This window comes from Microtus oregoni, unplaced genomic scaffold, assembly GCF_018167655.1.
Source record: "Microtus oregoni isolate MIOR12 unplaced genomic scaffold, Mior012 000013F_ref0000133, whole genome shotgun sequence".
Classification (NCBI taxonomy): domain Eukaryota; kingdom Metazoa; phylum Chordata; class Mammalia; order Rodentia; family Cricetidae; genus Microtus; species Microtus oregoni.
The window spans coordinates 43117655-43133168 of NW_024543072.1; the positions used below are offsets into that span (position 1 = coordinate 43117655).

A 15514-nucleotide genomic window follows, 5' to 3' on the forward strand; every position below is an offset into this window, starting at 1 on the left:
TCCACAGGGCCAGTTAACATTCCCAACCATTAAACTGAGTCTAAAATCAATAAAACAATCCAAAGGAAGCATCATCAGCATAGTGATAAATGAGAGACTAGAGTCAAACTTTATCAGGAAAGTACATTCTTATGAACGCTGAAAGGAAAAGGTATTGGATTTTTTTAACTGAAGATATTATACTAATACAATAGCAACTGTCAAACTCTTTTTCATTAATTAGAAATTATGCTGTCTCTTCAAACATTTCAGTGAGGCGCAGTAATTGGAAGAGTACTAACCATATTGACCTTGGGCAAGAAATCTAACCTTATATGTGTGTCCTCATCTGGAATACAGGGATACCACTAACATCTACATTTAATAAGATTAAGTGAAATAGCTCATAGAACATAATATGATTATGAGTACAAACAGCTAATGATGATGATTGTCATTATATTAGCTTCATAATATAGCATAGCAAGACATGATAGTATACCTCCACTTAGGAAGCAGAAGCAGGAGGATCAAAAGTTGAAGGCCATCCTGGGCTATGTCAGACCCTGTCTAAAAATATATAATAATATAGCACGTTTTAAGGTGAGGTAATTTATCATACTTGGGCATTATCACTGTTAATCAATTCATCTAACAAATCCTAATTAGAGCTTCAAAAACCTTAAAATAAGGGACCATGATTTGAGCAGAGTGACCAAAGTGTAAGAGGACTATTCTTAAATGAATAGACAGTGAGGGACCTTGTTTCTATTACTTATAATGCATATATTGCCTCTCTTGTTTTTAATTTCCAAAGCTTATTTTGTGTGTATGAGTGTTTGCATACATGTATATTCATGTATCATATGTGCAAGGTACTCAGAGGTCAGAAGGAGTCAGATCCCTTAGGACTGGGATTGTAAGCCAGCATGTGGGTCCTTGGAATCAAACCTGGAACCTCTAAAATATCAGTCAGTGCTCTTGGCTGCTAAGCTTTCTTCCCAGCCTCAACATATCTTCTCTTAATATTGTAATGGATAAACTATATTTAAAACTTACACACACATATGCATACTTTGATACACAAGCACATATATCCACAGGAAACTTTGTAAACAAGTGTTAGCATTTCATAATCACTACCTGAAGATGAGGGCATAGGGGAGAAAGGAGAGCACAAAGTAGGGGAAAGGAAGGGAACAAAGAAAGGGAGCTAAAAGGATGGATGGTGAATCTGGTTAGTGAATAACCCCTTTTCTAAAGGGTTGTTGATCTGCAAACAGGTGGATCTGCCTGTATGCTTGGTTGGCATCATGGCACTGAGCACACAGGAGCTAAATGAAGCACATTAGAAAAGGGCGAATATGAGAGCCAGGAGACTGTTCCAACACTTACTGTTTATGTCAAGACCTGCCTGTCCCCAGGGACCCATTTTCACATAATCTATAATTATCTCTTTGCTTTAATCGCCTTGTCATTCCTGAGGCTCTCATGGGCACTGGGAGAGGAAAAGCTCATTAACTAAACCTTTTCTCCTCTCTCCAGCCACCCATGGCTTTTAATTGCTTGGTGTGTTATTATCTGGGAGTGCAACTGGGATCATTTTCATAAGAAAGGGAGGTAGGGAGCAGGAAGAGAGCCATAAGTCCCTGAGGTATGCACCACAGACAAACCTTTGCTTTCTCAATTATTTATGCCAGCTGAGGTTTTACAGGCTGAATAAATCCATAGCTCAAGTTCATTCTGAGCAGTCAGATCCTCACGAGAGAGTTGCCCATTTGCCTATACACACTTGTGTATCCTCAACAACAACCAGACTGTAACAAGACATATGTCATCTAATTTATCACCGATCACCAAAGTGTTAACACCGTGTTGATCACAGGCAGCAGTGAAATAGAGAAGGATTACACCAACCAGCCAAACAGAGGCTCTTAGGGCTAAGAACGGTGTGTCTCATGACTAAGCCTGATGACAGCAACAGAACCCAAATACTCCATCTTTAAAACATAAACTATGTTTTTAATAGAGTCCTTAAACAGACTTGCCAAAACCAGGTTACAATGTGAGGCTTTGCATGAAACCCTAAGTAAAATTTTATACCATCAGATGTTACAAATAGCCATAAAACCACTCCATGCTGCCACCTTTTATCCAATTACATACTGCTTTTAACAATTCACAGTAGTTTCCTTATCAGTGTCAAGCTTTCTATGCTTTCATTCAAGTTTTTATTCTGACTAAGAAAACAATGCACAAAGCTTTGTTTTGATTTTCATCTTAGTTTTTACCTACATTCTTCCTCTTTATAATCAACACTAAAGAGCAGCCAGTAACCAATGAAAAGTTATTTTTCAAAATAACCTCAAAATGTTATTACTGCTTAAAAACTGAAACTTATAAGTTAACAATGAAAACATCTCTTTGAAATTCTACGAGCTTTTTGGTCTGACCACAGCAGTGACCTCTGGTATTTTCTGCCAAGACACTTCATTTGTCTCACAGAACAACTAATCAATTCCAGATCCCATCAATCATTTCAGCTGTACACTAGACTGGCTTTGCTTAGAGAAGGTCCAGATGGCTGCCTGGGTAAGTGGAATTAAAATTCTAGCAGATTATAAAGTATCAAACTACAAAATATAACTGAGAAGCTCAAACCTCATTGCAGGATAGAGTGGGCATTACACCCTTTCACTTATTCTACTTTTAATTCTTACCCTAATTTCTCAATGTACATATTGATGTCTAGAGCAAATCCAGCAGAAACATGACAAAGTTTATATATCAGAGTACTCAAAAATAAGCTGCAAAAGCTGAGTGTGGTGGCGCACGCCTTTAATCCCAGCTCTTGGGAGGCAGAGGCAGGCGGATCTCTGTGAGTTCGAGACCATCTTGTTCTACAAAGTGAGTTCCAGGACAACTATGGATACACAGAGAAACCCTGTCTTAAAACATCAAAACCAAAACCTTCTATAAAAGACATTGTTTTATATCCTTTTGAAAAAACAATGATTATCTTATCAGTTGAACATAATTCTGTCAAGAATTTGTAATTAACATCAGTTAAAGCACAAATTGACTTAGAAAAGTAACAGTACCATATATTACCCAAATACCCATGGCATAAACTTCAGAAAATAGTCTGTTTTTATTGTTGAACCGCATTTTGATACATCTGAAGAAATTCTAAGTATACAGCTGGTACTTTACTGCAATAATCTAACATTTCAGTACAGGAAAAATTATTAGGATTAAATTTATTATAATGGAATTGTAACACTAGTAAAATGAATTTTCCCATTGTAAGCGTGACTAATTATTGGTTTCCACATCCACTGCAGTAGTAAGAGAACAGTAAGAGAATTACTATGGTTGTAAGAGCATAAGGGCTTTCAATACTCTGAGCATTCATGTTTCTCTATGTATATATACTGTGGCACACATGCCAAACCTCCCATACATACAATAAATAAACATATGATAAAAGTAGAACTAGCATAAAAAGATCAATATTTAGATGACTCGGTGAACTAAGGTCAAGTCTAACTACGTTTACCTCTAGCACAATATTTTGCTCAATAATATTTATTACATATAGATGAAAATGCCAAAAGTACTAAGAAAAATCATGTGTGGCATATACCTGTGATCCTAGCACTCAGGAAACAGAGGCAAGAAAGTGAGGAGTTTAAGTTTAAGGTCATCCTCAGCTAGTAGTGAGTTCAAGGCTGACCTTGACCAAATGAGACCATCTTAAAGAAAACAAAACAAAAACAAACAAACAAAACAAGAACAAAGAAAAAAGTACTAAGAGTAGCCTGGCATGGAGGTGCACACCTTTAATCCCCATACTAGTGAGGCAGAGGTGGGTAGATCTCCCTGAGTTCGAGGTCAGTCTGGTCTACATAGTAAGTTTTAGGACAACAGGAGCTACAAAATAGAGAGATCCTGTCTCAAACAAACAACAGTGATTCTTTTCCTGACTTATACACAGTGTGAAAAGAAAAGGATTAAAATATTTTTATACAGCACAAAAACTAACAGCTCTGTTAAATAATACATTCATTAAAATTTTGTTTAAAAATAGTTAACACATCTGCTGTGTAGGCTTGCCAACCTTAGTCTGGATTCCCAGAATCCAAGTAAAAGAATAACTGAGTCAGGTGTGGTGGCACATGCCTTTAATCCCAATCCCAGCACTTGGGAGGCAGAGGCAGGAGGATCTCTGTGACTTTGAGACCAACCTGGTCTACAGAGTGAGTTCCAGGACAGCCAGGGCTACATAGAGAAATTCTGTCTCAAAAAAAAAGAACAAATGAACAAAGGCAAGAAGGGAAGAGGAAGGATGTTTTACAAATTGTTTATTTTCAGGTTAAAATACATATATACCATATATACTTATGAGCACACATAATGCATACATATGCGTGTATGTATATATATATATGTCTATAGTCAAAGAACAGAAGAGAAATTACCTGATTGCTTCTTCATGATATAGAGAACTAATGACTGGCCCACCAAAACCACTACTGGCTTCTTTTCCTTTCTTCTCTGATACCTGTGGAAGAAAAGGAGAAGATGGAAAAAGATGTATGGACTAAAGCAACATGTATTTAAAATTTATCAACTTGTTAAGGAACACCAAAATTAAGCTGGGGGGTGGTGGCGCATGCCTTTAATCCCAGCACTCGGGAGACAGAAGCAGGTGGATCTCTGTGAGTTTGAGGCCAGCCTGGTCTACAGAGTGAGTTCCAGGACAGAGATACCCTATCTCAAACCCCCCCCCCCAAAAAAAAGACAAGACAGACAAAGATTTTATTCTCAACCAATTCTTCAGAGTGTTAGTAATAATTTTAAGGTAATTAATAAAATCAAACTGATGGCCATTCTCCTGCCTCAGCCTCTTCAGTTCTGAAATTATAGCTGCCATATCAGTCTGAGAATGCTTTCCTTTATACAAAAAAAAGTGAAAGTAAGAATTTACTTTAGTCAATTTCGGCACCATTGATAGGATAAAGTTGGAACAAATATGGTGTTTAAGAAGTGCAACTACGAGTCGGAGAGATGTCTTAGAAGTTAAAAGCATTTGATGTTCTTCTAGGAGGCAGGTTTAGTTCCCAGCACCCACATGGTGACTCACATCTGACAGCAACTTTAGTTAGAGGGGATCCAACATCCTCTTCTAACCTCTACAGACACTGGGCACACACGTGGTACCAGACAAGCCAGCAAAAACACCCATATTATAAAATAAATAAATAAATAAATAAATAAATAAATAAATGAAATGCAAACTTAATAAAGTTGAAAATAAGAAAACTAAAGAAGGAAGAAGGGGAAGAGGGTGTGAGAACCAACCCAAGTATTGAGCCTCTTAGAAAAAAAAAAAAACAATTCCTAGAGTTGTAAGCCTAGATAACCCTTGGTTTGACAGTTTTTTAATTATAAAAGTAAAAGTATGATTCATAAAGAAAAAAGTTAGGGGCTGGAAAGATGGCTCAGAGGTTAAGAGTACTGGCTGCTCTTCCAGAGGTCCTGAGTTCAATTCCCAGTAATCACATCATGGTTTACAACCATCTGTAATGAGATCTGGCGCCCTCTTCTGGCATACATGCAGACAGAACACTGTATACATAATAAATAAACTAAAAAATCTTTTTTAAAAAAGAAAAAAGTTAGTAGTAGTCTTTATTAAGGTCTAAGAACTTGTACAATGAAGCTTCAAACAAGAAAATCTTGGCAAAACACCTATCAATGAAGTCCATTATCTAAATGTTCAAATAGTTATTAAAAACCAATAAAAAGGAAGCAAATTATGATAAAGATTTGAACAGACATCATTACTATACTATCCCATGCCGGCAGTGCTGCTCTGTAAGGCTGGGCAACCTTAGGAGGCGGCCCTGGTTGGTGTAGGAGGGTTACTGGAGCAGCTTCCATGCTGTGTGGTCTGTCTGCAAAGTGTGTGTGGAGCTCCTTCACTACACACACACACACACACACACACACACACAGCCACTCCTGTGCCTGTCTGCACCATCTGAAACCGAAACCCAAATAAACCTCTCCCCTATGGTGGCTTCAGTCAGGTGTTCTGTCACAGGATGAGAAAGGTAACTTAATACACTGTGCCAAAGAGAATCTAAATGGCAAATAAGTCAATGAAAAATGCCTCATATTGAGCATATTGGAGGTCCACACTTATTAGAACAGCTGAAGTTCAGCAAGTCGTCCAGGGGAGGAATGGATTAAAGTGGTTTCCCTTTTGATATTTTCAAATATAAGATCAAATCAGTTCTGAATACAGATAGTGTTACTTCTGCCTTTCCAGTTTGTGTGTGACTTACTCTTTTTCTTGTTGAAGGTCAGCAGGATTTATGGTTCAGTGGTGACAAAGGCAGTCTTCCTTCTTACTGATCACAAGTGAGAGTGTCCATCTTTACCATGGAGATGCAATATCCTTTTTTATTTTTAATAAATGTTCACGATCATATTATAAACATTCACTTTCAGCCTGCAAGACCTTATTCCATGACACACCATAGCAGGCACAGCCCAGTCAGCACACCCTGTGACTAACCAGGCACACCCCAGCCCTCTTAGCCCTAAGCCTCCACCACTCACCCCAATTCTCAGATGGAACCCAGGACCCATGCCCAGCGCCCCAGCCGTCTTAGCAGGCCTGCCTGTACCTTCCCAACATGCAGGCTTGGAACAAGACATCGTGTAAAACCCAGACTGTGTGTTCATATCAGACCCAAAACCAACAACAAAAAATTTTCACACTCAGGTCTCATTGCAAAAGGACAAACAGTATGACAATCAAAACAGTAAGTCTCCTCCAAAATCCAGAAGTCCTAAGTTCTCCAATGAGAATCAGATGGTTAGATTCCAAGGTACAGATCTTAACAGAACTATCAAGACCTTCATCAAAGAATTCAAGAAGTTTAGAGAGGACACAAAGAAACAGGTCAATGAACATAAAGGGAATACATATCTCAGTAATGCCCTGAAGACACAGATGTGGGCTGAAGGAAATAAGGACACCAGGATCTGAAAACAAAACTCAGTAAGAAATAGAAACACTGAAGAGAACCCAGGCTGAAATATAGATGGAATTGAAAAGCTCACTAACCCAAAGAGAAAACTCACATCTTACAAGTAGTATAGATTAAACAGAAGATCGACTAACAGGTCTCTCAGACAAAGGAGAGGAATTAGGTCACACAAAGAATAGGAAAATTTCAAGAACATCCACTTCCATCTTTGAAAGTCACATCGACTGTCCCAGCCACGCTGGCGCCCTTCACTTCTGGAAGAAGCTGGAGGTTGTTATCTCCACCTCTGATCCTCTGTACCATGTTTCCAGTCTGGCTGCTTCCAAGATTTTTATCTTTTTCTCTGCTTTTCAAAATTTTGAATATGACGCTTATTGACACAACTTTGTTAACTTTCTTTTGCATGGGGCTCATTGAGCTTCTAGACCTGGGGGCTTGTGGAGGTGGCTTTCGTCCAGGGGTGATTGTTTTTCTCCCTCCATATAGTAGGGCCACCGGCACCTAGCAGAGACCAGAGCTGCTGCTATGATGGACAGGACAGCTCTCATGTGCTATATGCGCTGTATGGTACTAAGCCCACCCGTAGTACAGCACTTGTACTATGAGATGGTTAGCGAGTCTCGGGCAAGGGCCTGGAGATTTAAACACACAAACACACAGACAGAAACATGGGGACATGGGTCATCCTTGAAACAAGAATGCCCCCTTTATTGTGTTCAGGGGCAGCTTATATAGGGCTCTGGCCATGCCCTAGTTCTCGGGATCTTTCAGTTGCAGCCACCAGAAACCACTCCCCTGCCATCAAGGTCCATGAACAGCTGCAGGCTGCTCAGGGTGGAGGAAAACAAGTTGTTTGCAGAAAATTCAGGGTCTGGAGGTCCGCAGTCCCCAACAAGGACTTATAAAGATACATTTTCTGGTCCCAATGATTAAAGGTTGAAAATCTGATTTGCAGTGTTCAGCAAATGTTGAGAATTTCAGCTATTTATGTATTTTTTTTCCTGTCTTCTCTCAACCTTTTAGGCTCCCTGCTTCATTTTGATTGCCTTCACTTGCCACATCTTCCAGTCCACTGGTCTTTCCCTGGCTAATATGCTGTTGATCCTATATAGTATATTTTCACTGAAGATCTTTTACCATCCTTTCTGTAGTTTTTATGTGGCCTTTATATTGCTCTATATGATGCTTATGTTTTCCTCTGAAAATTTATTTATATGTAACATATAACAACATGCAATAACATAATAATATATTTACAAGCTGGGCGGTGGTGGGGCAGGCCTTTAATTGTACTCAGAAGACAGAGACAGGTGGATCTCTGTGAGTTCAAGACCAGCCTGGTCTACAGAGCTAGTTCCAGGACAGCCAAGGTTACACAGAGAAACCCTATCTCCAAATATATATGTGTTTATTTACACTAGGTATTTTATCATCTCTGGTATTTCATCATCTGTATTTGTGGTGGTCTGAATGAAAGTGGCCTCCACTTTTATTATTCTTTTATTCTCTTGGCTATTTTTTTTTCTTGCTCGCTTAAAAGATTTCTCCTGTAAGCTGCACACTGTAAACTTTACATTCCTGTTTGCCAGATCTTGTTACACTACTTTCCTTAGGTTGGGCTCTGTTTTGGAACAAGTCAATAAAGTTACCCGAAATCAGTCTGATCCTTAATAGACTCACTCGTAAATGCACTGGTGATAAAATATTCTCAGGACTACGTTAGCTCTAGGAAAATGGCTACCCCATTTTTTGTGTGCCTTTTCCTGGGCCGCCGGTTTCCTTTCACACATGCACAGGTTAGGATGCAGTCAAGGGATCATCTGCGCTCTCTGGAGCTCTAGGCAGGATGTCCCCTCCAGCACCCTTTCAAACTCTAGCTCAAATCAGGGAGTCTGCTCAGAAAGTTCTGGCTTTGTCCTCCCTCGCCACAGTTCAGGCTCTGCTCCCAGGAAAGGAGCCCAAGCATGCGCACAGCTTACCTTGCTTATTTTCCCATGGAGGAGCCAAGGTCCCCAAAACAATTCTACACCCACTGTAAATGTCTATGCAGTAATGAAATATACCAATATCCAACAGTTGTATATTTGGGCTATTTATAGCTTTTTACTCACAGACAATGATATAATGAAATCTTATGCATAATGAATATATTTTAATTAAAACCTTTAGGAAAAGAAATAAACATCACATTTAGATGTGGCTTACTCCAAATATATTCCTTATCCCTAGCATTGTTCTTTCTTAAGCAAATGAACAAATACATATTATGGCTCTGCAACAACTTCAGGGTGATAAAATCCTGTATCTTCAACACATACTAATTGAAATAGTCGGCCACTGTCAGAGTGAACCAAAACAAAGCCACCGAATACATTATCCGTTCTGTTCATTTCATCTACTCAAGGGGTAACACTCCTGCCTCTTGATTTTCACTTTGGTGAAATGTCCCTCACAAAAGCTTAGAGGTTAGAGCCGGAGAGACAGCGCTGAGGGTAAAGGTGCTTGCCACCAACCAAGTCTGACAACAAGAGTCTCACCGCAGAGCCCACGGGTGGGAGAGAAGAGCAGGTACCTGCAAGCTGTTCTGACTTCCAAAGGAGTGCTGTGGCATGAGGGGCCCCCAGATAAATAAATGTAATTAGCTTTTCTAAAGCTGAGAGGTATATCCCATTTTTCTCTACTCAAAATCCATTAAGTTATTTTGTTGCATCAGCAGTTAAAGGAAGTCTTCGATTTGGCAGAGAATGTGATAAAATTTGCCAGGCCTTTGTAGCACCTCAAGCTATATTATGTAAGACATCCAAATGCTCCTTCACTGAGAGAGAAAAGGACAACCAGCTACCTGAACCTTGATCACCTGATCTGTGCTCTCTCACAGTTACAGGGTCAAGATTAAAACCAGTAAGAAACACTTTGGTATTTGAAAAATACTTATTCCAAAAATTGGAACACTAATATGTATAAGGCGGTTTCTTATTTCCACATGGTACCCTTTCGGATTCTCTTCTATTCATGTGTTTAACTTGTTTACAGCTTGAACTATAGGACTTTGTGCAGTTAACTAACTGCTCTGTCTTTCTTTCCTCATCTGTAAAGTTGAAAAATTTACCTACCTCATATGATCATTTTCAGGATGTAAGATAGATCTATTTAGATAGAACAGAGCCCAGCATGAAAAATGATATCATGATATCATTTAAGTCAGTTAACATAGTAAAAACTATGGTCAAGATACAGCCATGCTGCAAAGCGAGTGCCTCAGAAACACAGGTAACACAGGTGCAGATGCTCGAACGGGGGGGGGGGGGGGGGGGGGAGATGGCTCTAAACGTCTGACCCTTCTAACACATCTCAGCAAACCTCTCAAATCCAAACAACTAGCAAGTTCTTCCAGTTCGTAGAGGAAGAATAATGCCAACTTCGTGCAAACTCTTCTGGAAAATGGAGAGCAAGAAAAGGAAGACTAGTATCTGGTCAGTATCTTCCATAAAGTTACACTACCCCAGTTCAACTTCAGAACAAGAGTTCAGAGCTGGCGCTGGTACCATCTTGCATTTAACACAGGGTACAATTACGAGAAGTACCATTATTTTCTACAATGCTAAGAAAGAAAAACCAGCCAATAACTATGACCTACCATCAATTTTAAGACAAAGTCAGATTTCAGAAATGTTAGAAAGTTGAATGAATGTCTGTCTTAGATTTGATGAAATCCATCAGGTTTGACAGAGTGGAAACCTGAAGAGAGGGAAAGCAGGCAATGTGACATAATAAGTGCAATAGTGGCTTTCCACCCAAAGAACTCTGACAGGCAAGCTTGTGCTATTTCTATGAAGAACTGCATTCTTCTCCAAGCTTTTCTGCAAACCATTACTAAATAATGACAATATTATCAGTAAAAATGTGCATAAATTAGTTAGCAGGGTGCTTGCCTAGCAAGCATAAAGTCGTGGGTTTTGTTCCCAGTACCATACAAACACACTGGTGGCCTTAGCACTGGCAAGGTCAAGGCAAAGACAGGAGTCTGAGGTCAGCTTGGTCTATAGCCCGTAACAAAGCAAAACAAGGCAGAGCAGGAAATTATCCCATCCTCCAGAAGAGCCAGCGGCTTACTTCTTCATTTTAACAACTGGAAGAACACACCACAAGACACCGGCATTGGCTGGTTGTGTGTCAGCTTGACACGAGCTGGAGTAAGTCATCAGAGAGGAAGGAGCCTCAGCTGAGGAAATGCCATGAGATCCAGCTGTCAGGCCTTTTCCAAACTTTGTAAGTCCCACAGCCTCTAAAAACCCAAACCTTTAAAGGTTCAATCCCTTTAAAACAGCCAAAAACCTCTTTCAAGGTTCAAAGTTTCTCTATAATATCCAAGTCTCTGAAGTTCTATAGCCTCTCTAAAATAGCCAAGATCTTCTAACTGTGGGTTCCTATTTTTAAAAAATTTAAATACTTTCTTTTCCCAAGAAGGAAGAATAAGGAGAGTCACAATGAAATCAAGGCAAAACCAAAGTTCAACAGCATAAAACTCAGGGTCTACAATCTTCTAGACACCAAACAGCTTGTCACAGCACACATAGCCTGTCTCATAGGTTCAGGCCAGCTCCACTCCACGCCTGCTGCTGTCCCTGGTGGTTGTTTGTGGTACTGGTATCTCCAAAACACTGACATCTCCTACTTCAGTTGGCCTGCACTTTCGCCAATAGCCTCTCATGGGCTCTAATCAGGGACCCTAACACTGCCTCGACTCCCACAGCCTCTTCAATCCTGAGGCTTCACCTGAAACTGAGGCTGGGCCTTTCTCAAGCTCCCTGCAGGAGCTCCAGGCCCCCTTACAGTGTCAAGCCTCTGCTGCATACCGTGGCCTCCTCATGCCTTCAAAATCTTTTTTCCCTTCTTTTTGGAATTTTACTAATCTTTTCAAAACCCTTCCCCGCCCCCCTTTGGTAACCATGTGCACTCAGCTTTATAAATGCTGTCATCTAAAACATCCTTAAAGGAGGTATGTGGGGGGAGGGGAGGTAGCTTCAGAGATGGCGTAGTGGTAAGAACAGGTACTGCTCCTGCAGAGAATTAGAGTTTGCTCCCCAGCACCCATCCAGTTCCGAGGGTCTGAAATCCTCTTCTGCTCTCTCTGGGCTCCTGCACACATACAGCAATGAAATAAATTAACTCCCTTAATGGAAACCTATGTGTTTTGATGAGACAAATCAAAATTTTCAAGGAGTTACACCCAAAGAGCCAATGTAGTAAGTTTATGTGGCACAAATGCAGATGTACAAAAAGAACATCTCTCCTGGGAAAGCTCTGAGTCTTGATGCACACACACAATCCTTAGGTAGGAGTTCACTTAGGTAATAGCACTCTTTTGTTGAGTCCATTTTGTAACAAAAAGCCATAAAAATGAACCAGAACTCTCTAAACCTTATATAATGTATACTTCTAGTACAGGAAATGTGAAGATGAAATATATAACATAGCAAATTATTTTTAAAAATGCCAACCACTTAAAAATCAAACAAAAAAACTAAAAGGAAAAAATACAAAAAAGTGTATTTACTGTACTGTAGAAACTGATAACAGCAACTGAGTGGAGGCAATTCATAGAGCTGGCCACTTCCATGGTTATTAACTGCAATGTCGAGCCCTATACTGCATGAATTTTCTCCCCTCAGGGAATGCATTCACATTCACCTTCTACATGCTGCTGTCCACTTTCTAATTCCTTTAGGATTTGAAACATCGTCATTCTGTTAGATTTTTCTGTCTTCTCATCTGGACCACATCGGCGTTATACTGGCTATGCGGAAATCCAGTCTATAAGAACTCATAAGCACTCCTCGAGGCTGACAGAACAGTGTCGTTGATCAAGCAGTGACATGATGGGGTCTCCTCATCCTGCTGTGCATGTAATTATTTTCAAAGCAATCAACAACTGAATGGGTTCTCCAGACAAATGTGACTTTAATTTATTAGGAATTTCTGGAATTTCATAAGCTAGATGGCATTCCAATACAGATAAATGGTGAGTTTTTAAATCATCACTGCCATATTATTTGGCCAATCCATCAAAAATTTCCATCAAATGTACTTGGTCAAATGGAATTTTATTGATAGCAACCTTAAAATGAACCTTTGGAAGCCTCAGTCACACCCTACATTAAATCTATCTTTATGGTTTGCAGAAGAATCTGCAAGGTCCACCAAATCCCCAAATAAATGACTATAAAGTCCTTCACTTTCCCCAGTCATTATTATATAAATGAGAGGAAGAGTTCTAAATTTTCAGTTCACACAGGGTATGAGTTGCACACACTTGAATTAAAAAACTTAACCAAACAAACACTGGGACAGTTTTGAAAACCCCATCAACTAGTCAAAGGAAAGTAAGTACGCACAGGTCTTTCTACGTTAGGCTGGGTAGTTAAACGCACCTAGCGTATCTTCTTTGACAATCAAACAGAAGCAGTGTTTGGTTCAGAAGGGTACTGGCTTGTCCACTTCTTGTCACCCTCTGAGGAAGGACAGTCTCAAAGGCAAGCACAGCACCATACAAAGGAGCAAAAGGAGCACTACACTTTCTCAGTACCAGTTACCCACAACCAGTCCGTCACCCAGAAACTCAGCTTCTACCTTTCTGTTTGAGAAAGGGCCTCACTCTATAGCCCAGGCTAGCCTGGAAGTCACTTTGTGGAAGTCCAAGGTGATCTTAAACTAAGTGATTTTCCTGCCTCAGTTTCCCAAGCACTGAGATTATGGGTATGAGCTACTGTTCCTACTAGCTTCAACCTACTTGGTGGCATTTTCTTTTGAAAGGGAACTCCAATTTTTATAATCTTGGTTGTTCAGGTTTCAATATTCAGGATTTTAATCTTTTGAAACTATGAGCTTTAGGATTTTCTTGTCTTTCAAATTTTTAATATTTAGATTTATCATGTCTATGATTATGATCAGATTCTGATCAAGCAACCCCACTCCTAGATTTATACCCCATATGAAGATATATGCCCGATAGAAAATTGTCCACAAATGCTCCCAGCAGCATCGTTCAAAAAGAACTGTGGGGGCTGGAGAGATGGCTCAGCATTAAGAGTTTCTTTCTCTTGCAAGGGACCAGGGTTTGCTTCCTAGTGCCCACATGGTGGTTCACAACTACCTGCAACTCTAGATCCAATGCCCTCTTCAGTCCTCCACAGGCTTCATAATACATAAAAACTTATGCATGCTCACATGCATACAAATAAATAAATCTTAATTTCAAAAAGTGGAAATAACCCAATAGTCCAATAATAGATGAACAAAATGTGTTATGTCCATACAGGAGAATACCATTCTGCTATAAAGGGAATAAGGTAATGGGGGCTGGAGAGAGCTCAGTCAGTAAGGTATCTGTAAGTGCAAACCTTAGATTACTAAACAAAGGCAATCTATACTTTAACTGGTCTACAAGCTTATATTATTTTGATAACCCTGGGAAGTAAGAAAAAGGAAAACAAATTATTTGTCTAACAAATTATGTTTAAAGATGCTAAGAAATGTATTATCCCAATAGGAAGAATTTCCATTGAAATGTTAATGGAAAAGAATATGTCTGCTTAGCTGAAAAATCCACTTGCACAGCAGACAGTCCTGCAGAGAGACCGGATGACAATCACACGACCATATTACCTAGTATCATCAGAATGGCTGTAGTTTATGTAATACATTCTGATGCTCATGCAACCACAAGTGATCTAATGACAGATTTCTTACCCTGTGATCCTGCTGCTGGTCAACTTAAACTGTAGTTCATTTTCCAGACCTGGAGTGGAGAAGGCATCACTGTAATAGGCGGTGTCCCACCCAGCAGCCCTCCGCAAGATCCTGTCCTATCACTACAGTCACAAAGTGGAATTGAGTCTCCATTAGGCAGGGAGTTACGTACATATATATTCAAGAAGAAAAGTGACATGAGCTTAGAAGTACATGTACTGAACTGTAGCCAATGGAGCACAAATCCATAAAGGGAATGTATTCATAATTAATTCAGAAATATAATTATAATCAGTGAACCTTCAAATCTTTGTTATTCTTATTACTGTCAAACTTATTCAGGTCAGTTTCATAAAATATTTAAAAGACAATATAATTTTATAGCTTAAATTTTCGAAGCAGACAGGTTCCAAACCTTCAAAAAGTTTCAGAAAACCTTAATTTATAACTCTTCATCAAAGCATGGCATAGCTGTCCTCACGGAAGGAAGCTTGGGCAGACAGTAACTGTATCTGACAGCAGCAATTACATGCGAGTTTGGAGATTAAAGCCATTGATGTGTAGGCAATGACTGTTCTACCCAAAGTCAGCTGGAAGACAATCCATAGCAAAGTTCACATGGGATGCAGGACCCACTCAGTTATAAAGGGAATAAGGTAACGGGGGCTGGAGAGAGCTCAGTCAGTAAGGTATTTGTCAAGCAGCGTAAGCACTTTAGTTTA

The 15514-nt window shown here is 39.7% G+C and overlaps 1 protein-coding gene across 1 annotated transcript in view; it reads right to left on the reverse strand.

Annotated features, from left to right (window-relative positions):
* Acbd6 (acyl-CoA binding domain containing 6) overlaps positions 1-15514 on the reverse strand; it is a 151953-nt gene that overhangs the window by 95793 nt on the left and 40646 nt on the right. The window contains exon 4 of the mRNA XM_041663086.1: positions 4461-4543. Coding sequence (XP_041519020.1) covers positions 4461-4543 — 83 coding nt within the window. The remainder of the gene's footprint in view (positions 1-4460; positions 4544-15514) is intronic.